The following is a 22,108-nucleotide window of genomic DNA, read 5'->3' as shown; positions in this document are numbered from 1 at the left end:
TTCCAGGCAACCTTGGCACCATTGTTATCCTCCTTCGGGGAGATCTATCTGACTTGTTTTGACAAAGAGCTACATTGTGTCATAGTAACAACAACAAAGCAGGGGTAGTAATATTTGCAAGGTTATGAAAACTCAGCAGCTCTTTGCACTTGTGTATTGTTTGCTCCCCTAAGTAGATGTCAAAGGAAAGGGATGGGTATAGCCGTATTTTAATTCACACTGTAGGTAAGAAGCAAGCTGAGAACTGATGCTTCTTTGAATACCCAGTTTTTGACATAAATACTAAGACTAAAATAATTTGTGTTTGATTTTTGAATTGCTTATACTTCTTAAATAATAAGGTTTTTGATAATAATTAAATTTATATTTTAATTGCAATACAATCTATTTAAGAAGGCCACTTTCAAAATCTTGGTAGATGGGTTTAAAAGAACTATTGTTGCCTAAACTCATATTTCTGTTTCTTTACTCTCTTATATTGCAAAATTGATCTCCTACTTTCTCCCGATCTTAACATGGAATACATAGATGGATACAATCATTTCCCTTCCCATTGAGCAATTCTGAAATGGCCAAGAAAGTATGACGCCAGAGAAAAGTTGTTATGGTAATGCAACTTCTCCGGGGTTTGACAGGAACTCATAGAACTCTGCACGAGTTCAGACTCCAGCACTTCACATCAGTGCCTGAGATAGATGGATTTCTCATAGACTTCCAAGAGTTTTGGGTAAAGATGCCAGGACCCTGGATATTCAGAGTAAGCAGGATATGAAGCTATCTGTCAGGACTCCTGTGATTTATACAGTCCTAGGCTCCCAGAGCTATTTATGTCAGCACTGGACCATACCTCAGGAATTCTGCTGTAGTTGGAAATGTCACTGAATCCCCACCCTCTCTCATGCAGAACCAGAAGCTTCCCAGGCAAAGGGCTTGTATGGGGTCAGGTTGCCTGTCACTTGGCATCCCATATAGGCTTGAGTGCCTGCTGGGCTATGGAAGTTGTTGATTCATCAAAACGAAAGCCCTAGGCTCTTATGCACTTCCCTCTGAGTCCTATAATCTGACAGGGCTCCTTGGTACTGTGCAAGTTGTTTCCCTGGCTATGGACAGAGATCAGTTTTCTCATCTAAAAATATGCCCTTTATTCAAACCTCCTATTTATGATACTTGGTTCTGACAGGCCAGTGCTCAAAGCCAAATTGAGATGTGCCAGTTCTAGTGAAAAGTAGCTGGTTTTTTTCTATTCATTGAGGTTATGATTGAGACAGACAAATGTGATCGGACTTAATGCCTTCACTTAATGCCCTGCATTAAAGAACATAAGCTGTTTCACATCTCTAAATCTTAGGTTCTTATGTTATGACCATAGCTCATAACAGGAGTGAACTGAGGGAAATATAATGTATGCAAAACTCACCTAGCACTGTACCTCTGGAAGCTTCAGTTTTTACTGATAGTTTTAACCCACTTACATAAGGCACTTTATTTTGTTCATCCAAGATAATTGAAATAAAACTTAGTGTTATTAAAAAATTTGAATAATCATTCTTGATAATGTGTCTGTTGCCTGTACAGATGTTTGAGATTTTAATGACAGCTTTACTTTGAGTTGCACTTAATTTAATTATTCTCATACCCACAAGTCATCTAGTATATTATTAGAGGAACACAGTGTTCAACCTAATATAGACATAAAACCTTCTCTGAAACAGGGTAATATTACTCAGTGTTTTGAAGATTCATTGTATAAAACTGGTAGATGGCAAACCAACTGAACAGTTTAGTTTCAAAGGAAGGCTGTCACAATCAGCTTACGTTAGTATCTCTTTTGGATTCCACCCATCAATAATTGTCATCTGTAATGCAAAAATAGCCTGAGCATACCGTGTACACAGATAAAACACTGAACTCTGCTGTCCTCTTAAATCACTGTAGGTCATGGAAGAATCTGAAGTATGCACAGTGCCAGGTGGCCTAGCCAAGATGAAGAAACAATTCGAAAAGGATGAAATGACTTCAACCAGTAATGCCTTTTCTGAGTATCAATACCATCACCAGAGCAGATCTGAGCAGGTACTGCCACTGTGCAAGATGGGTAAATCATTTAGGGGTGAATTTGCTCTCACCAGTGTAGAAACACTCCTTCTCTGGTGGTAGAATTATCTCCATTTCTCATTTTAAAGTGATCATTTAGAAAATCATCTAAGCATATTGATGTGTTGGGTTTACTCCGCTGGAACATTTTGCCATGTGAGCCATGCTGGAGTATTCTCTTTCCGTGTTTTTATGTTTCAAACAGAAGTGAAAGTTAAATAATATAACTTAGTCAACAAGTGAACAGAAAGGCTGAGAGCAATGTTGGCACTGAGCTTCGGCTTCTAGGTTGCGATTCATGATAAACTATCTGTTGGTCGTTTGCATAGTTGAAATCTGAAGCATTATTCAGTGTTTGTTGTGGGAGTTTTATTTTGTTTTCTTTAAAAATATCATGAAACATCAAGCAGTAGAATCCAGATGTTACATAAAACCACAATATGACTTTTGTTTTATAAAACTTTTTCTGTTTCACTACTTCAGAGTCATATATCATCAAATATTTTCATGAGATATAATGATTTTTAAATGTAAAAACCCATCAGACAGTTCAGCATACAGAAAATTCACAACCTCTGTGTAAACAGCTGTACTTTGAGCCTGTGTTTTCCATGAGAAAGGAAGTAACTGGGATGTGAAATTTTGCAATAACAAATAAAGTGGGTGTGTTTTGTTTAAAAAAAACCCAGAGGAAATGCAGAGCTAAATAAATTTTATAAATATGAAACAGTCAGGTGCTGTGTGTGGGCAAGGAAGTAGTTAAGGAATCAGGTGCAATGATTAAAAGTTTAATACCTGAACAATAGTTATCTTGTTGTAGTTTTGTCTGGAGAGTGGAAAGGTATAACACAGTTAGCTAAATACATCTACTGCGGTAATTCTAATGATGCTTATGGGCATATAATGCAAGCAAGAAAGCAAGACACAGCCTATCTGTGATCTCATATATAACTGCTAAAACAGAAGAAACTGAGTGAGTCAAGCGTCATTGGGTAGTTTAACTGAAATTTGTCAAAAATATAAAATATAACTATGTTAATAACTTTTAAGTAACCAGTTCCTCACAGAAGCAAGAATATGTTTGTAGACACATTTCCATTAGGAAAACTGTGTTACAGGTTGTCAGAACGTCAGTTCGAGCCCTGAGACTCGCCTGCTGGATGGTATAGGCCTAGAGCATCCTTCTTGGGTTATATAAGTCCTTCCTACCATGCTTAGAAGGAAGGGCCTCGTTTAGTACTCTGTATACTTCACTCTGAAATTTGCAATAGCTTTTAAGCAAATACCTCCATGTTTTCATTTCATCTAATTATGAATATTATATTCCTTATCTACATGACTGTGAAGTTGTACTCACATCTGGAAGCATAAAATAAATCCATGGTCCACCCAAATCTCATTCACGAATGGGTGGTGGATTTAGGCCCCTTGGGCTTACCAGAGTTGACTTGTACAATTCTCTAATCATGGAGTTTGGAGAAAAGCTTGCACAAGAGATGATATGTTAGGAGCTGGAAGACTGGCAAAGCAAGACCACTTTGTAGTAGTCAGGGGCACAGATACTAGAGTCAGAGCAGGGATTCAAGTGTCTACACCTTTAGTTATCTGTGTGACACATAGAAAGGTCCTTAACTTCTCTGTGCCTTAAGATTATAATGGAACCTAGCTCCTGGGTTTACTGACAAAAAAGTAAGTTAATATTCATAAGGATTGAAGCAATGCCATGGCTTGGGGTGTAAGGTAACTCAGTGACGAGGAGTAAATGCTGCCCTTACGTTTGCACCGTGACTCACAGTCACCTACATTCCAGCTCCATCATCCTCTGTTGGCTTCCACAGACACTGTTTGGTCACATGCGTAAACAGACCTCCAAACAAACACACATGCATAGAGTAAATAAATAAATAGCAGCCTTCAGCATCCTGCCTCTGAATGGAGGACGTGCATGCATCACGGAACAAAGGAACAAATAGTTGTGACTGGCCTAAGTACCTGCTCCTTATTTCCCAAGTAGAAGTTCTCACCCTATGTCTATCAATGCAAAGTCCATCCTGTGAAAGCCTAATTAAAGGAGACACGGGAGCACTGTGGGCTTCTTGTGAGTTTCATACAGACATGCTTCGTAACTGTGAAACACAGAAATACATGAAAGTAGCAAAACAACACAGCGAATATCTGGACCCAGAGCTGCTGTGATCTGTTTAAGCTTTAGGTTCTCTATCTGTTTTCAGATAGGGGAATAAAATCTGACAATCTCTGAGGATAAATACGTCTAAGTTATGAAAACGCACTTTATATTATATAGCAATCACAGGTAAAATTAAACTAGTCAGCAGCATTCATCAAATGCCTCTTGAATATAGAATCCTGTGAGAAAATGAAATAAGGCACCTTTACCTTTTAAAAAAAGAAAAGACTGTAATTTAAATCTTGATTAGAAATCTGAGATAAATGTCAAATTTGATTCTAGAGGGGAATGGGAAAACTGCCTCACATCTCCTCCTAGACTTTTGAAAGAATCTAAATGCATCCTAAAAATGTGTACTTTCATCACTAGAGATGAAGGACAACATGCATGCCACGAGATGGGTAGTTAATTCTGTCCTTATATAAGCTATCGTCAACTCAGATAACATTTGCAATCCTCTGGCTTATTGATAGTATTTGAGATCTATCTTCCTGCTCAGTCCTCCTTTGGCCAAATCTATTTAATTTAATGACATGCAGTGACTAATATTAATTTGGAAACCAATTTAATTAGGGAGAATAGAAAGAACATTTGTCTTGGGTTTCTGACAATATTTAATGTCACTGTTAGTAATGTTTTCATTAGTTGTAATAATTAAGTCCAATCTGCCCCTTTCCTTTCTAATGTATTGAAGTCATTGTTTTCAAGGTAATTGGCTATTTGGTAACAGTGTGTCTTGGAGATCAGCAATTGGAGGAAAGCAGGCTTGAAAACTGAGCTACCTGTGAAATTAGAAATCCCTTATATTCATTTATACTTGCTGGAAAGAAAATGCTTAGATGTTTACCTGTGCCAGAACACCAGACAGAAAGCCCATACAATGGGTCTTATTTTGACTCACAGTTTCAGGGGATTCAGTCTCTTAAGGCGAAGAAGGCAAGTAGATTGCTGCTCCTCATTGTGGAAGATCAGGAAGCAGACAGGTCAGAACTGGAACCAGAATTAAAAATGAGCAAAAAGCTGCCCTCTACCACCCTCGGCATCCTTGGTCTGCTAGCTTCATCCCACAGGCAACAGACCAGAGATTTCAAGCTCTCCTGAAAGAGCACCACCTGCTAGGAATGAAGCATTCAAACCCATGAGTCTGTGTGTTACCTTCAACCAAAACAGGGGAATGAAGACATAGGAACATTCATTGTTGTCATGGTGGTCAAACAAGATGTTGCCTCATCTCATATGGGGGACTAGTTGTGCTACACGGTTCTGTTTTTCAGCAGGATCACTGTTGCCCAGGGAAGTAGCCATGGGAAAATTATTAGAGAAAGGTGTCAGCCTTTGTCCCGGGGAAAAGATGGATTAGTGGTGGGGACAAATTTGGCTTTTTAAAAGAGTAGAGTTGAGACTAGATGGTAGAGTATGCTTGTAATCCCAAAACTCAAGAAACTATAGGAGGAAGATCATAAGTCTGAGGCTAGCCAAGTCTCAGTAGCCAAGTCTACTAGGCAAGTTGCCAGCCTGGGCTACATAACGAGACTGTTACTTAAAAAACAAACAAATAGCCTGGCGGTGGTGGCTCTAGAAGCTACATGATTGAGTTGCCCCGTTGATTAGTACTAGTTTTTAACAGCACTCATATAGACTTTGCCTTTCAATAAGCCATTTTTTACTCTAGCGGGAATGATTGACATCTGTCTCTGTCTGGGAATTTTTTTTTTTTTTTTTGGTTTTTCGAGACAGGGTTTCCCTGTAGTTTCTAGAGCCTGTCCTGGAGCTAGCTCTTGTAGACCAGGCTGGCCTCGAACTCAGAGATCTGCCTGCCTCTGCCTCCTGAGTGCTGGGATTAAAGGTGTGCGCCACCACCACCCAGCTTCTGTCTGGAGATATTGAGCACTCAGAATACTTCCTGTTTCTTATTTATAGCAGATTTATACTATCAAACTTTTTTTTTACTTTAGGACTGAGTCTTCAGCATTCTATACTAGAAAAAGTAGTTGATCCTTCTTGATAAAAGGCAAATATCACTTAAAAGGATACTTTTAATTTTAATGTTTTAGATTTATTTAATTTCATTGAGTGTTTTGCTTGCTTGCATGTGTGTGTGTGTGTGTGTGTGTGTGTGTGTGCTTATTGTGTGTCCTTAGAACCTACAGGGTCAAAAAAGAACATCAGATACTCTGTAACTGGAGTTACAAATGGTTGAGGGTGCTACATAGATTCTGGGAACTGTTCAGGTCCTTCTTAGAAGTGGCCAGTGCACTTAACTGCTGAGCCATCTCTGCAGTCCTAAAGGACATATTTTTTGCTCATTTACTACAACAGCCTCTGAGAGGAAGATCTTAGAAATTCAGTTCTCTCAACCTCAAATGAGGACCTCAGAATTCACCGTGGAGCGGCTGCTGGAATGAGCATGCAATGGAAAAGAAACTCCCCTTTGTCTCCCCGTGTTCATGCCTGTGCACCAGTCTGCAGCTTCTGTCTAAGTGTTCTTGAAATTTTCATCCTCTTTTAACTGTTTTCCTCATTTAGAAACTCACTAACATATCATTTCCATGCTGTAATATCCGCTCGCTCTATGGGTACAGCTTAGGGACCACTCTATATACTGGCAGAGTTATTTAATGTCGCTGCAGCCTAGCTCCAGAGTGTGCCCAGCCCTCCAAAAGAAGCCTCAGATCCCATAGTCTAGAGACCAGTCTAGCACTCCGTGCCCCCTTCTCAAGCTCAGCATTCTCCTTCCATTTTTCAAAGTGGATTTTCTCATCCTTCTCTTTCTGCCATCTTTGTGCACCACCGAGGAGGTCTCTAATTGTGGCGGCCCAGAAGCCTCTTCCTTTGGGGAGTTGCTTGGTTTCTTGCTGTTTCTTCCTTCATTCTGTGGCTTCAGTGTGAAGGGACAGGTTGGGACCCACACATTTTCAACGTGCTCAATGCTGTGGAGCACCCAGGAAATGACGTGTCTTTGTAACTGCAGCCCTGGGCCTCAGCAAGAGCTAAAAGTATCTGCCCTTCTCCCTACTGCCATCTCAGACGTGCTGGAAGAAGGCACCTACTTTCCACACACATTTGCTGTTGCACAAATGCAAACATAAACAGTCATTCCCTGGAAGACTACATGGCTCTGGAGCGATCCCTGGACAATTTTAGGTCTACAGAAAACATTTCTGACAGCTTGTGACAGATGAGAAATGACATCTGAGTGTTTTCAATTCCATAAAAGTGACCCACAATAATTTCCAAGCAAACTATATTTTTATTAGTTGGATGTGCACATTGCAGAGTTACTCATGCTTTAAAAATACCTTTAATCTATGCCACATACATCATTTCTCAAGGTCATATATTGACAGTACCAACTCTGCCCTGACCCAGGTCACCATCAAAACTAAAGGTTATGGCCAAAAATGTCTTGTATTGTATTCTAATTATATATACTATTTTAAATAATGGAAAATAATAGCACTCAAAATAAAGCAGTCTGTAGTAATGTTGTGCCCCTGGCTCCCAAGTCAGACAACTTGGGTTATAATCCCTGAGTCATCCACCTATTCTATTCTATATTGTGTTGCTAAACATAATACCACAAACTAGTTCATTTATGATGATCTAAAAAGTAGAGACTCATATTTCAGGGTGCCGGTATCTAGCATCAAGGTTATGGAACCCAGTAAGGTTTTTCTTATCACATCTTAACAGGCAGACAACAAGAGGAGGAGAGAAAGGAATAGAGAGACAGAAAAAGGATGGGGAGGGGGTACAGGGAGACCTGAATTACCTGACCAGTCCGTTTTACTGAGGATAATAATTCTTCACTTAGAAAGGTTGTTTTTAAAATCTTTATGTATGTGGAAGGACTTGAAGATTCCTTTACAACTTAACATTCCTGTCAGTTTTTTGTTTAGCTCTAGGTAACACCCGTTTCTTAGGAGCTGCAGAAATAATTAGAAATTATCTTAAAACGAGCATACCTGTATGTGCTTTGGGCATGTGTTGTTCTGGAATCGTCAGAAACACTGCTGAGTGCACATTTTAAAATTTAGAATAGTAAGCAGCTCTTCCTCTGAGGAAAAGTGCTTAGCCTCGTCTAAGAAATAGAAAAGATGATGTGTCAAACCTCTCAGAACACAGGGGAGAGGAAAAAGAAGAAAGCCCTTTTGTGCAGGCATGGCATGTCTCCGGGATGCCACAATGAATGGAGTTTGGTTTTTAAGTAGAAGCAATTGAAAAGGCTAGCACTGGCTTTTGGAGACTCCTTTGTTCATGGTATTGTGGCAAGATGTATGAGAAAAAGATGATTTAGTTAGTGTATGAATTGAATCAGGCAGAAAAGAAAAAGCTATACTACTTGAAGTAACGAAGAAGAGAGGATGGATTGAAGGGGTTGGTTTGCCATTTCTATGCATACTGAAATTACTGCTCTGCGTGTTATGACTTCTCAGCACATTTTACTTGTTGGGTGGAAAGGGAAAAAAGTAACCTGTGGTATAATATGGTGTGTGCCATTGGAACAACCCACAGAGATACTGCCACATAAATGGGGACCATATACTGGTTGCCTGCAGCAGACTCGCTTGGTTAAAAGTTAAAACCAATGACAAATCGTCCTCTGTTTGTTGTTGTTTTTTCCCAAATCCAGCCCTGTGGCCTGTTTACCTTCTATAGTTCTTCCTTTGTGCCTCTGGCTGAAGTGACAAAAGATTAATTTAGCACTGACCCAGAATAAGAATCCGAAGACCAAGTGCTTACCAAATGGTGGTCCAGTGGCCTCATCAGTTCACATCTGGAACACTCATGGGGCCTGATCTGTGCAGACTTCAGTTGGCTTATGATTATGTGAACATCCCAGCTGGTGACTATCCCTTAGTCAACCACCGCTGTTCTCCACAGTTCTTCACTGCTCTCTTCAGTTTAGAAAGTAAAGGTGCCAACTTCAACCCCATTGTTCATCTGTAGGTACATGTTTCATGACTGACTGTTTTTTTTTTTCCTATTCCTGCTTTAGGAACTTTTGGGCAGTCTCCTGAATGTCTATATCCATGGTTCTCTGACTGTACCATGCTGCAGCTGGCTGTCACCAGTCTCTCTGCCCTCTTCTTGCTCATTCCCAACTTCTTGTATCTCTATAGGGCATGGTAGGATCTTGCATTATTTTTAATGCAAATTAAATCCCATGAAATTCTATTCTAAGAGGAGCTCCTTTGATCAAGTTGTGGAGCATCTTCACTGACTGTTGTACTTCCTCTGCTAGCGATCTGGAGCAAATCACAAAAGGCAGACGGATTCTAGATTTCTATTTCTCATGATGGAAGACAGAGTCACCTGCCTTAAGATCCTCTACAAACCACTAATTTTTCCCTTGCCTGGGGCCTACTTGAGAATAACCTACCTGTTACTTCTCGGCTTGAGTCCAGATGCAGTGGCAGAGGATAGTGGTTGAGTCTGCTATCTGCTTTTCTGGAATCCTCTATTCTTGCAGCAAGCCATCTAGCAAACCATACAGATTTCCTGACCCTACACCTAAACCCACTCTTTACAAACTTAGCATCTTCCCTATTGATCTGGGTCTAAGTGTCTAGTAGAAATTTTGGCATCAAAACCCATCTCCATGTAGACCTATATAATGGAATACCATGAACACTCTGGGCTGGTTCTGATTCTAGTTAGTTAGTTAGTTAGTTAGTTGTTAGATGAAGGATTGGGATGTACGTAGCTCTCTGAAGTATTCTTTGTCTGTCTATGTATCTGGTTATTTGTTTGTGAACTACAAAGTCTCATACAGTCCAGGCTGGCTTTGAAATCACTATGTAGCTGAGACTGCCTATAACTCTTGATCTTTTTGCCTCCCCCACACACTTCCCAAACACTTGGGCTACAGGCCTGTGCAGCATGCCTGACTTTCTTAGAGTCATTTTCGTCTGTAACAACGAACATGTTACATATTTGAGTCAAAACTCATTATTTCAAAACTGACCCTTTCTTCTCTCTCCTCCCTCTCTGTCTTTCCCCTCATCCCTCTGCCCCTCTTTTCTTTTCTCTTTCTCTCCTTCTCTCCCTCTCTCCCTCTCTCGCTCTCTCCCTCTTTCTCTTTCTGTTACCTGAGGCTTACTTCCTGCCTACCACTCTGGCCTCTCCTGATAGCTGTGCCTTCCTGCTCCTTTGGGCCTTTATTTTGAGATGCTGGCTATGGTCAAGGAACAGAACACGAGGTGAAAGGGTGAAGAAAGCAAGGCTTTAAAGAAGCTATAGTTAAATGTAAAAACATTAATTAGACAGCCAAACAGGCAATTTATGAGAACCCCACAAACCAGTTAATATTTTTCTTAGTAACAAACTATATTGAAAATAGCATATTTGTGATTCTAGATTATGCATTAGAATTTTTAAAACACATTAACTAGTATGATATAATTTAAGGGTATGTTAAAGTATTAAACTAAACTAGTACAACAAAAATCCAAAGGAATGAATAAATTCATTAGTTCATTAAACTGGTGTTCTACTAATTGATTAAAACTTGGATGTAATGAATTCATTCTTTCCATCTGTAGTAAAAAAAATTCACCATGTTATATAACCTGTGCACTTAATGTCCCTTGGATATGAATCTTCAATATTTTTATATCAGTAGTAATATTTTGTGAATGACAGAGCACTTTAATTATAAGTGTAAAGTTTTATTAACTAAGTATGTAAAGGTGTCTGTAGACTTTTAGATCTTTACATGGCTAAACCAATATGTAACCTTTCCCTGGGATGCAAGGTGTGCTCATAAAATAGGGTAAGACAGACTTCCGTGATCTACTCATATCCGTCGCATTGCTCTGTAGACACACATGATAATTTGCAACCTCTCCTGTCCTCAAGGGTAGCCGATATTAATTGCTACCAGCCTGCTGAGGCATGACAGTCAAGTCTTGGTCACGGTCCCCTCGTAATTTGCCTTTCAGCTTTGTGAGGTGAAACCTGTTGGTATATGAGTAATCCTGCTGGAGCACAGAGAGGCTGTCTCCTCCCTCCTCCTGGGAACACTGCAGCACGTTCTAGTACCTCATGATAAAGGGAATCTCATCTCCCCCGGCGCTGTGCAGAACATTGGCCTGAGTCTTTTATGGAAGCTCCATCTTCCTGGTAAAATAGTGCCATCTGTATGAACACCCACTCAGTGTCAGTTCCTCTACTGTTTAAAAAGGAAGAAGGGGAGGAGGGATAAAGGAACAGATCTTGGTGACTTCAAGGGGTTTGGAAATGTTAATATATGGAGGGTACAGTGGACAGGACAAATAGGCTTGAGAAAAACTGTGCTGCAAAAAAAAAAAGAAAATCTTGAAATACTTGTTTTTTCTTTCTGAAATTTATTTTATTCATTGTTTCAAATAGAATTTGTAGGAGCGAGTGTTCTCCCCAATTATTGGAGTCTTACTGCATCAGAACCACTACTTCGTAATGTTATTGCAGGTCTGCTGTTCCTGCAGTCCGGTTTGTGCTTACGGAACACGGTTTCAGTTTCATTTACAGAAGTCAGACATTCTTACATTTATTTCTTTTGCTCCTTTAAAGTTAAATGACTCAGAATCGTTTTACCAAGAAAGTAGGGAGACAGATATTTTCACAATGCCTAAAGACAAAAGATCATAACAGAATGGCCTTGCCATACTTCACTAGATGATTTCAAAAGTGTTTCTAGTTGATAATTATATGAAATACTTAATGGAATTTTATGTATCTTATGAGAACTAATGGACATTTAGGAAAAGTTAAAATGGTACTATACTGTTTCTTCTATCAGAAAACTCAGACTAGCTTCAAATTATGGGTTAACGTTTTATCTAACTGTACTGAAAATAGTTCTCAAGTATATAAATTATGTTTCCTAATATACTGGCTAAATTTGCTGTGTTTTCGGTTTTTTTTAAAATGGAACAGCAAGCTCCACTATTTTCAGTTCTTGCATTTGCCTATGTTGTAAGAAGCAAGGAAAACATACCAACAAAAGAAAACATTCATATTACAGAATCATTGTTTGTAGAACTCACTGAAATCTGCAAAATGTGCTTTTTTCACATGGTTACTTTTATTAAAAAAATAGGTGTTTGTTGTACTTGAGTTCAGAGGATATTATTAGCTGCTTCTGATAAACTTCTTCATCTACAGCTCTCAAAATAAACCCTTCCTCGTGGATCTTTGAAAACGATTGGATTGAGTCAAGCTTGTCTTTTCTTTGGATGTTCATTTAGTTATTAATTTGCATAATTACAAAGAAATTATCATGCTAGAAACGAGCTGGAAGAACACAAGGCCTGAGCAAAGGAACAGGCTCTCAGTAGTTCTGTCCTTAGAACAATGCAGTTGCAGAAATGTGCTTGGAAAATTTTTCATTTCCCTAGTTTCTTCATAAATATCAGCATTTCAGAACAGAAAGTTTGACTGTATCTTCCGATGGAATGGACTTTTCTTGGATTCTCTTTTGTCTTTCTCTCCTGAACAATCTATCTAAAGTCAAGAACAAGTTGTCCATCTCGTTAGTAAGAATGAGTACATGGGGCCCTCTTCATGTTCCTCCTTATTGATAGAATAACCTATAAAAAAACAAAAGAAGGTTAAGTCCACTTGGCATGTCTTGCCCTAGGGTAAGTATCCGTGTCCTGTAGAGATCTGAGTGCATCCTGCTGTGGGGACCAAAATGTATTCCCCTTCCTCGGCATACGAATTGCAATATAACATTGTAACATTTCAAAGCATTCAGAAAAAAAAAAAATAGTGCAGGTCTCACTGAGGCATTCTTACAGTTTGACATTCTGTTTATGAGTCTTTTATCACAGGAATTATATGTTATTATTTCTCTTTTTTTGTCACTGTTCCACAGGGCTAGCTATAATGAGAAATTGTAACAAGAACTCTGTATTTTAAGACAATTGCAGAGCCGGGCGGCGGTGGCGCACGCCTTTAATCCCAGCACTCGGGAGGCAGAGGCAGGCGGATCTCTATGAGTTCGAGACCAGCCTGGTCTACAAGAGCTAGTTCCAGGACAGGCTCTAAAAAAGATGCAGAGAAACCCTGTCTCGAAAAACCAAAAAAAAAAAAAAAAAAAAAAACAAAAAAAAAAAACAAAAAAGACGATTGTAAATTCGTATTGGGTGCTTCATTTATTGTATTTAAGTATTAAAATATTAGTTTAGTAGGCTGCTGCTTAGTGTGCTATATTTACAGCATGCTTTCAGATTTTTCTGCTTGGTTTCCAATAAGTTTTATAGATTGTGTCACACTGTATAGCTAATTCTGGTCTCGAACACATGATTATCTTGTCTTAGACATCGGGTATTTCTCATCCCCGAGCTACTTTTGTAGTTTCTTTTTTTAATTGCATATTTAATTTCTTTTTAAACTCCTTTGGCTTGTTACAATTATTTGTAATCAATGTGTTTCAATTCAGAATTTTCGTGAAATTGGATGTTATACAGCATACTGGGCCTTCTGTATTGAATGTGATGTTCCAACACGCTTTAAGGCTTTAGGTAGGCCTGTTTTCTTCAGCGCTTCCACAACCTCTGCCTCAGAAGCTTAGTAACAAGGATTCTATGTGAGGTTGCAATTAGTTATGACTTTTTACCTCATTTCTCACTTTAGCTGACGGTGAACTCCAGGCATAATCCAGCAGTTCTGTTTGTCACGCTCAGCTTTTTCATTTATCTTTGGAGGTCACCAGTAGATACACTCACCTGGGCAATTATGGACAGCCACACTTGCAATGTTCTTTATTTGAAAATCCAAGTGATCAACCTAATTCATCTTTAACTATAATTAGTATTTACAATGATGTGCTTTGTTTGCACAGACAAACTAGGGTACTTACGTGAAAACCAAATCTATTTTCTCCTTCATCTTTCTTGTTTGGATTTTACACAAAGATTAAAAATGTCATTTGACCCAGCACAAAAAGACTGATGGCCTCACAGACTCAGAAGGAGAGTACAGTCGGGTACGTTTGTGGAGGAGGAACTCTTAATGACATTTCTATCAGACATGTTGTGCTCTCAACGTCTGCATACAGTTCTTATAAAATTATGTGGAATTTATTTAAAATAAATAAGCCTCCCTCAAATCAACTCCCTCAAAGACCTGAGTAGTTCTTTCTACTGTGTCGTCTGATGTCAAAAGTGAAAGCCATGGATTCTATTTTGGTTTCCACTACTTCCCAATTGGTTAAGAATACTTCAGAAATCATGATTAATATTTTTTAGCAAGAGAAATGAATGATCACATATTTGAATACCCAAAATTCCTTCAGTTTTATTTCTCAGTGAAGGAGAATCTGTCAGTACTAGGAGACACTGCAAATATCACATATTCACTGGACTTTCTGGAACCCTGAATCTGTATCTCTGAATTCTACTGCATCGATCAGGCCTCCAGCTGTGGAAAGGCATAGAAAGTTAATGATGTAGGATGCAGGATCCATGACCTTAAGATATGACAACTGTACTCTACATTGTTAATGTATACAGACTTATTCCTGCTTTTCTAGAGATTCTTGAGATGCATGACACACGCCTATCATCTAGTGTCTCTTTAATAAACTCCTTTCTGCTTATACCATCAGTCAGACCCACTTGAAAGTGGTAGGTACGAGTGAAAGAACCTAAATGTTTAAAAGGTTTTTCGAGACAGGGTTTCTCTGTAGCTTTGGAGCCTGTCCTGGAACTAGCTCTTGTAGACTAGGTTGGCCTCGAACTCACAGAGATCTGCCTGCCTCTGCCTCCCGAGGGCTGGGATTAAAGTTGTATGCCACCACCACCCGGAAAAAAATTTTAATATTGTTTATAGTCAAGATAAAAGTCATACAACAATGACTTTTATTAAAGGAAAAAGGGTAGAAATCAGTCTGTAGAGTTCCACCTTTTTACTGTGAACTGACTGTTCATTATGTAGCAATTCAAGAAAAAGGAACAAGAGGCCACTGACTAGGGGGGGTCACATGGCCACCCTCTGACCTTGTCTTTAGAGATTATTTCCATGTCTAAGGGATGGTGTTGGTTTGGAAGCCTACAACATGTACAATTTGCCCATCTCTCTTAAAGAAACCCCTTAAGCCCACTATTTCTCCACTAGAGGAAAGAGGTGCTCGTGATGCTTGATTTTTCTTTGGTTTCTGGGCTTGCACAAACTTAAGCAATAGAAGATCAACGACACCTGAGGGCCCAAGATACGCCAGCTGAAACTCAGACTGAGTTTAAGCTAAGGCACAACTCATGTAAGAGAGAACTGCGCATGTGTAAATATGGCGAAGAACGGCATAGGCATGATGCTGGAGGCGTAAACGTAAAGGAAACTACTAATGAAAAATAATATGTTAAACATTTGTCAAATTATTCTTAAGCCACCAAGGACCTCTGAAATTTTAACAGGGGCTTAAGATAAATAGATATGCTTTCTAGAAAGATTATTATGCCTGTAAATGATTAATATAAGTGATGTTAAGGTTAGAATGGGATAGGATAAGTTGAAGTATTAAAACAGTTCAGATTCTGCGGGGTTAAATAGGTCTGAAGAGAAAGCTCAAGCTGAAGAAGCACTTACAAAGACTTAGCTAGCTTGTGCCTAAGTAAGTTAAGGGTTACTAAGATCAAGGCTTAGATTCTTCCATCTTGGCTTTTATTAATTAATATAGGGAAAACTCTTGCCTTGGGTTGTCTTTTTCTTGGAATATTTTGATGTTTTTAAACTTGTAATAGACAATTTTACTGCTTTTATAGTTTTGGTCACTTTCCCTTTGCTGAACTATTATTTATAACCCTAGTTTCCCTTTGGTTATAAGGTGTTTCAGTTTATGTGGAACTGAAATATTATATACGTGTAGTAATGAGCTGCGGGCAGGCCTGCTTTTTGTCCCGCCCAGCTCCCCGGCCATGTCTCTGCCTCCCAGGACTGGGATTAAAGGTGTGTGCTACCACACCTTGAAGTCACAGAGGTCAATCTACCTCTACCTCTTGAAGTCACAGAGGTCAATCTACCTCTGCCTCCCAAGTGTTAACCAATGAGAGTCCTCCATCATTTACGTATGTATCTTAACGTATTTCTACATAAAACCTCTAGAGAGAATCTTTTATTTATTTTAAGTTGAATGTTTATAGTAAGCTGCTTTTTCCATTTGTCAAATAAATATTGTTATTTATGTAACTAATATGCTTGATGACCCAGTTGAGAGTACATATTTGATATGCTGCTTTTATGAATCTTCAGCCCTCTTAGATTCAGGCTTGATGGTTCTATAAATAAAATGCGTAAAGGACAGTTGGGTGTCTCAGCACTTAAACTCAGCAATGAGTGTTCAGAATCTAACCTGAGAAAGACAACCCTCTTTTCCACTTTGAAACTAAGCATCTTTTATTTAAAATTACTGTTGATATCATGTTTGTATAGAACCAAATCCAATTTAATCAAAGAGTTAAAATTAATTATATGACAGTCCTTTTCAGGACTCTTGCAGTAAGCTTAATTACACACACATTTCTATGTACTTAGTATTTTGTCTAAAGTTGAAACATTTTATATTTTAAATATATAGAGAGAGATAAATCAAATATCTATAGAGAAATAAGACTGATAAATATATATAGATTATAGATAGTTATATATGGATGATAGATAGATGACCAATAGATAAATATATTGAGAGATAGATAGATAGATAGATAGATAGATAGATAGATAGATAGATAGACAGACAAATAGATAATAGATAGATGCATAGCCTCTTATGATATGAGAGTTTTGCTGCAGGTTCTCATAATTTTATACTAGAACAAGTAAAATTTTGGTTCTGAGTATAGTGAGTCACACAAAGAATCAGAGCTTACAATTGCCATAATACTTGTTTTTCCTGTAATTCTCAAAAATTTAAAATTAAACAAAGCAATTTTTATTATTACAACTATCACAACCTTGCTTTCATGTCACCATAATTTTGCTCAATGCCTTCTAATGCTGTTTATATGTGGTGCTTGTCAGCATGTAAGATTCATCAGCCTTATGAGTAAAACAAGCTCACTAAGGAGATGAATAAGAACTAGTTTTCTCAGCGCCATTAGTATGGTTTTCAAAGGTAGTTGAAAGTGTGTTTTCTGGGTTTGAAGATTCTTTGCCTCCATTTGTTTCTTGTTTGTGTATTTATTGCTTCTTGGTACAGCTTGTTTTCCCTCTAATGATGCTTGCTGCCTTTCATCTTACTACTGCTCTGCCCACATTATCCCATAAGCATTCTGATCACTCAAATCAAGCACCCTGTCTCTTAGTAGACTTTGTAAACTATTCATATGTTAATGTTATATACATTAACACCAACTATGCCTGTTAAGTATAGCTGGGCAATATAATAGCTAAATAACAAAAATGTAAGCAGACAGTTGAGGGAATAAAAACAACAGAGAAGCAAGAATATCTAACCTTATGAAGAGCAGTCAGAAGTTTTTTAAAAGAGAAGAAAATTGAGCCATGCCTTCAAAGAATATAGTGAATATGAAAGATATTAAATCATAAACCCAACACATGTATGTCAGTTGCAGATTATGATTTTAGCATATGTTTTTAAAATGTTTAAAAAAGAAAAAGTAAAGGAAACATATTACCTTAAATATAGGCAAATCAAGAAAAATGACTGACTGAAACATAGGTTTATTAAACCCAGACCTGAAAAGAAAAAGTGACTTGCCCTATCAATCTTGAGCCCACAGGATAACAGGCATGTTTTTATATATCATTTATGTCTGTTTGACAGAAATGCAAATAAGTTAACACACCATGGCCCCTTCTACTTTCGTTGCAAATGAGATTAGTTGTAGGTAAAATGTCTCCCCTGATGTCAAGCACAAACTATTTTTTTACTGTGAGAGGCAGGTGGCCATGATTCTGCCAGCTTTTTTTCATTCGTTTTCATTCTAGCATGGAGAAGTCTAAGTTCATAATAATAGTGAGTCAGCATCAAAAGACTCATTTTTTTCTTCCTCGGTAGCCTTAGAATGAATATACATTTTTGTTGGTAAAAATTAGCATTGCCTTTTCCTGAAATGACAGTAACAGACTGGAAAAGCAGAATGTGGACAATTTCTTTGCAAAAGAAAAAAAGAGTTTGTGTAATTTTGTGTAATACACCTGGCTAGTATAAGAGCTGACATCAAATACATGTAAACCATGCTTATACCTTAACAATGTTTTGTAATTGTGCTTAAATCTTTCAGATTTTAGAGTTCAAGTATTTATATTTTCTCTTATTCTACTTTTTAATAGCAACATGAAATGGAAAACCTGAATTTAAGTATGTTTTAGTGATTTGGCAAAGATTACAATGTATCCAGGACAGGGGGAAGTTAATATTGACTCCTCATTCTTAGCTATTAGCTGATCTATCTGAGGACAGAGCAGCATGTTTTTCTCGCTCAGCCTGGTTTCTAGGTGGATTGAATTTCAGTGACCAATTTCATGAATCACTTTGTGTGAACTTGTGTGTAGTGTTCTGACTTGAATTCTTTATGATATTTTATTTGTGTAATGCGAGTTCTGCCGGCGCATAGCAATGATATATCCTTTTCCCTAATCCTAAAATCTAGACAACAAAAATTAAGAGAGAGTCAAATTTAAAATTCAAATTATACCTACTTGCAAAATGGAAGGCAGAATAAATGGCAGAAACACGATCTTGGAATATTTTAAGCAAGATTTTGTGCTAAGTTACGGCAACCAGGGGACAGTAAAAATTGATGCACTGACGCTCGCACATCAGACTGGTGTAGCAATTACAGTTCTACTTAGCAATGGCACATAAATGCCGAAGCTGAAATCTACAACTATAAATAAAATTGATATGCACTTGGATTGCTTCTGTTGCTCCATCTCCTATAAGAAAGTGCATTTGGAGGTGATAAGTGTTGGCTAGTTTCTTCTTGAATGTGTACATGCTAACTATAATTTTTTCCCCTCTGGAAAGTGATAAATTTCAAGTCACATGTCAGAAATGCATTTTTTTCTGGTTTTTTATCACATATATATTGCCTTTGTCTTTCATACGACAGAGAATGTTGTCACTTTACTCTTTCAGAATAACCATTGGTGGCAAGTACCAGAAGCTGATGTTTCTTTGGGTTCCAAAATGAAGGCATAGTTTAGATGTCGTTAGACAAATCTGGGAAAATAATAGGGATATTGACTTGATGGTATTTGCCCCATTCAAGAAGAACTTCCACTACTTTATGTTGGCCAGATGCTATTACGCTGAGATATGAACCCGTTATCATCAGATATTCACCTTTAAAAGGAGGAAGAAACATTAACATTGGTAGTGTGAACTAATCCAAAATGTTAAAAGTCACGGTGTAGAACAGATAAAGTGTGTTAGGAGGCCAGCACTGGCAGATAGGCTTCCAGTCAGAGACCTGATCCCGTGGACGTGATCACGCTGCGTCTGGTTCTCAGTGCCCCTTGTTCTTTCACTGAACTGTTGGCACCAAGAACATTCCAGAAGCTCTCCCTACTTCTCTAGAGGTGAAAGCTCTGTCGCTAACCAAAAGAGTTACCATTTGTCCCCTGAGCTTTCCCTGCCTGCTGTCTTTGGTGGCTCTTCTCATTCTGTCTTGTACACGGCTTCCAGTACCATGAGGTAAGCGCTTAACCATGCAAGGCATCTCATCACATGGAATCCTGATTCTTTGAACATACAGGAAGCAACATGGATCGCCTATTTTCTACACTCCTCCTTAAGGAATAAAGTTATTTTTTCCCCTTATTGGTCCATACCTCAGCATCTACAGCACACTGGCAAGTGAGTTTAGATAAAATCAATGTATTAATAGGATTGTACCAGTTTATTCTTCCATTTTGATTCCTTCACGTGAACTTGTTTTTAATGGAACATATACCTAATATCACTTGAAGTACATAGGTTCTTAACTATGGGTGGGAAACTATTCTCCTTAGAAAAATATATTTACATATCTACTTTATTTTAATAAAACAATATGCCAATCATTTTTAAATTATAAACCCCAGATTTTCTATTATATTTTGTAGATTTCTGGGGCAGCTTTTTCTTAATTATCCTTCCCAGAAAACTATAATGGAATCAGATTATCTAACATATTCCTAAACCAGCAGTACCTGTTGCTGAGCTTATCAGATGTCTAGCCTTGCATGCCAAGTGCCCTTATGGGAATGGGAAGCCACATTGCACACCCTATATGTGTGATGTAATTTATATGAGGTACAGTCGAGAACAAGATGCCATGAATTAATTTTACACTTTAAGAGATTAGAAACTGATACTTTAAAATTATTTAACTCACTGTAAAAAAAAATACCTTAATTCTTACTATTCTGTTCACTTAAGAAAATCAATATACCTTTATACTCACTAGATTATTCTTTTTTCTTATGTGCATTAGTGTTTTGCCACAGGTTTCTGATCCCCTGAAACTGGAGTTACAAACAGTTGTGAATTGTCATGTGGGTGTTGGGAGTTGAACCCAAGTCCTCTGGTAGAGCAGCCAGCACTCTTAAGAGCTGAGCCATAGGCTGGACCATGGTGGCACACACCTTTAATCCCAGCAGTCACACGTGGGAGGCAGAGGCAGGCGGATAACTGTGTGTTTGAGGCCAGTCTGGTCTACAGAGCGAGTTCCAGGACAGGCTCCAAAGCCACACAGAGAAAATCTGTCTTGAACAAAATAAAAGAGCTGAGCCATATCTCCAGCCCTTGATCATTCTTTTTTAATTGATTTTTTATTGAGCTCTACATTTTGATTATTCTTACTAATAACAAATAATTTAAAATATCAGATCTCAAAAATAGTATTAATAATTTAGACATAAATACAAGTGTGAGATTTCAACATTGTATAATTCCAGCCACATACATTCTTATAAAGCCAGCTGAACAGACCCCATTTCCTCTTTTGTTCCAAGTTCATATTATTTTATTCACGGTAGGCCTGAATCTTTAAGTCAGTTTCATAAACTTTTAAACTTTTATTTTTTTAAATTGTTTTCCATTTTATTGAAACAGATTATTTTTCCTACAGTATATCCTGATTATAGTTTCTTCTCCCTCTATGCTTCCCAGTTCCACCCTACCTCCCTTCCCTCTGGATCCACACCCTTATGTCTCTCATTAGAAATCAGCAGCCTTCTAAGAGATAACAAAATAAAAGAGAACAAAATAAAACAAAATAAAATCAAATAGAATTTGGATAAAACAAGCCAACACAAGGAAAAGAACCCAAGAGAAAGCACAGAATCAGAGACTCACTCAGGCACACATTCGGGATTGCCATAAAATATTAAGCTGAAAACTCCAGTATATACACAGAGGACGTGGTGCAGATCCGTACAGGCCCTGTGAGCACTGACTCAGTCTCTGTGAGTTCACATGAGCTTTGCTCCTTTGACGTGGAAGGTCTTGTTCTCTATGTGTCCTCCATTCCCTCTGACTCTCACACACACTTTTTTCTGCTTCCTCTTCTGTTGGGTTCCCTGATCCCTGAGGGGAGGTAGACACATCCCATTTAGAACTGTGTGTTCCAAGGTCTGTCTGTCTGTCTGTCTGTCTGTCTGTCTCTCTCTCTCTGTGTCTCTCTCTCTCTCTCTCTCTCTCTCTCTCTCTCTCTCTCTCTCTCTCTCTCTCTCTCTCTCTCTCTCTCTCTGTGTGTGTGTCCCTCTCTTTCTGTCTCTGTCTCTCTGTCTATCTCTCTCTCTGTTTCTCTCTCTGTCTCTCTCTGTCTCTCTGTGTGTGCACGCGCGCACGCACGTGTGTGTGGTGTGTGTGTGTGTGTGTGTGTGTGTGTGTGT

General features: G+C 38.3%; 1 protein-coding gene across 2 annotated transcripts in view; it reads left to right on the top strand.

Annotated features, from left to right (window-relative positions):
- Positions 1-22,108, top strand: part of Xirp2 (xin actin binding repeat containing 2) — a 293,783-nt gene that overhangs the window by 250,284 nt on the left and 21,391 nt on the right. For both annotated transcript variants that reach the window (XM_042055470.1, XM_038337549.1), the window contains one exon: positions 1,936-2,073. In XM_042055470.1, the coding sequence (XP_041911404.1) occupies positions 1,936-2,073 (138 nt within the window). The remainder of the gene's footprint in view (positions 1-1,935; positions 2,074-22,108) is intronic.

The sequence above is a fragment of the Arvicola amphibius genome, chromosome 7 (genome assembly GCF_903992535.2).
Source record: "Arvicola amphibius chromosome 7, mArvAmp1.2, whole genome shotgun sequence".
In the NCBI taxonomy this organism is placed as follows: domain Eukaryota; kingdom Metazoa; phylum Chordata; class Mammalia; order Rodentia; family Cricetidae; genus Arvicola; species Arvicola amphibius.
The sequence above is the reverse complement of the archived record's forward strand: the minus strand, read 5'-3'. Positions and strand labels throughout refer to the sequence as shown.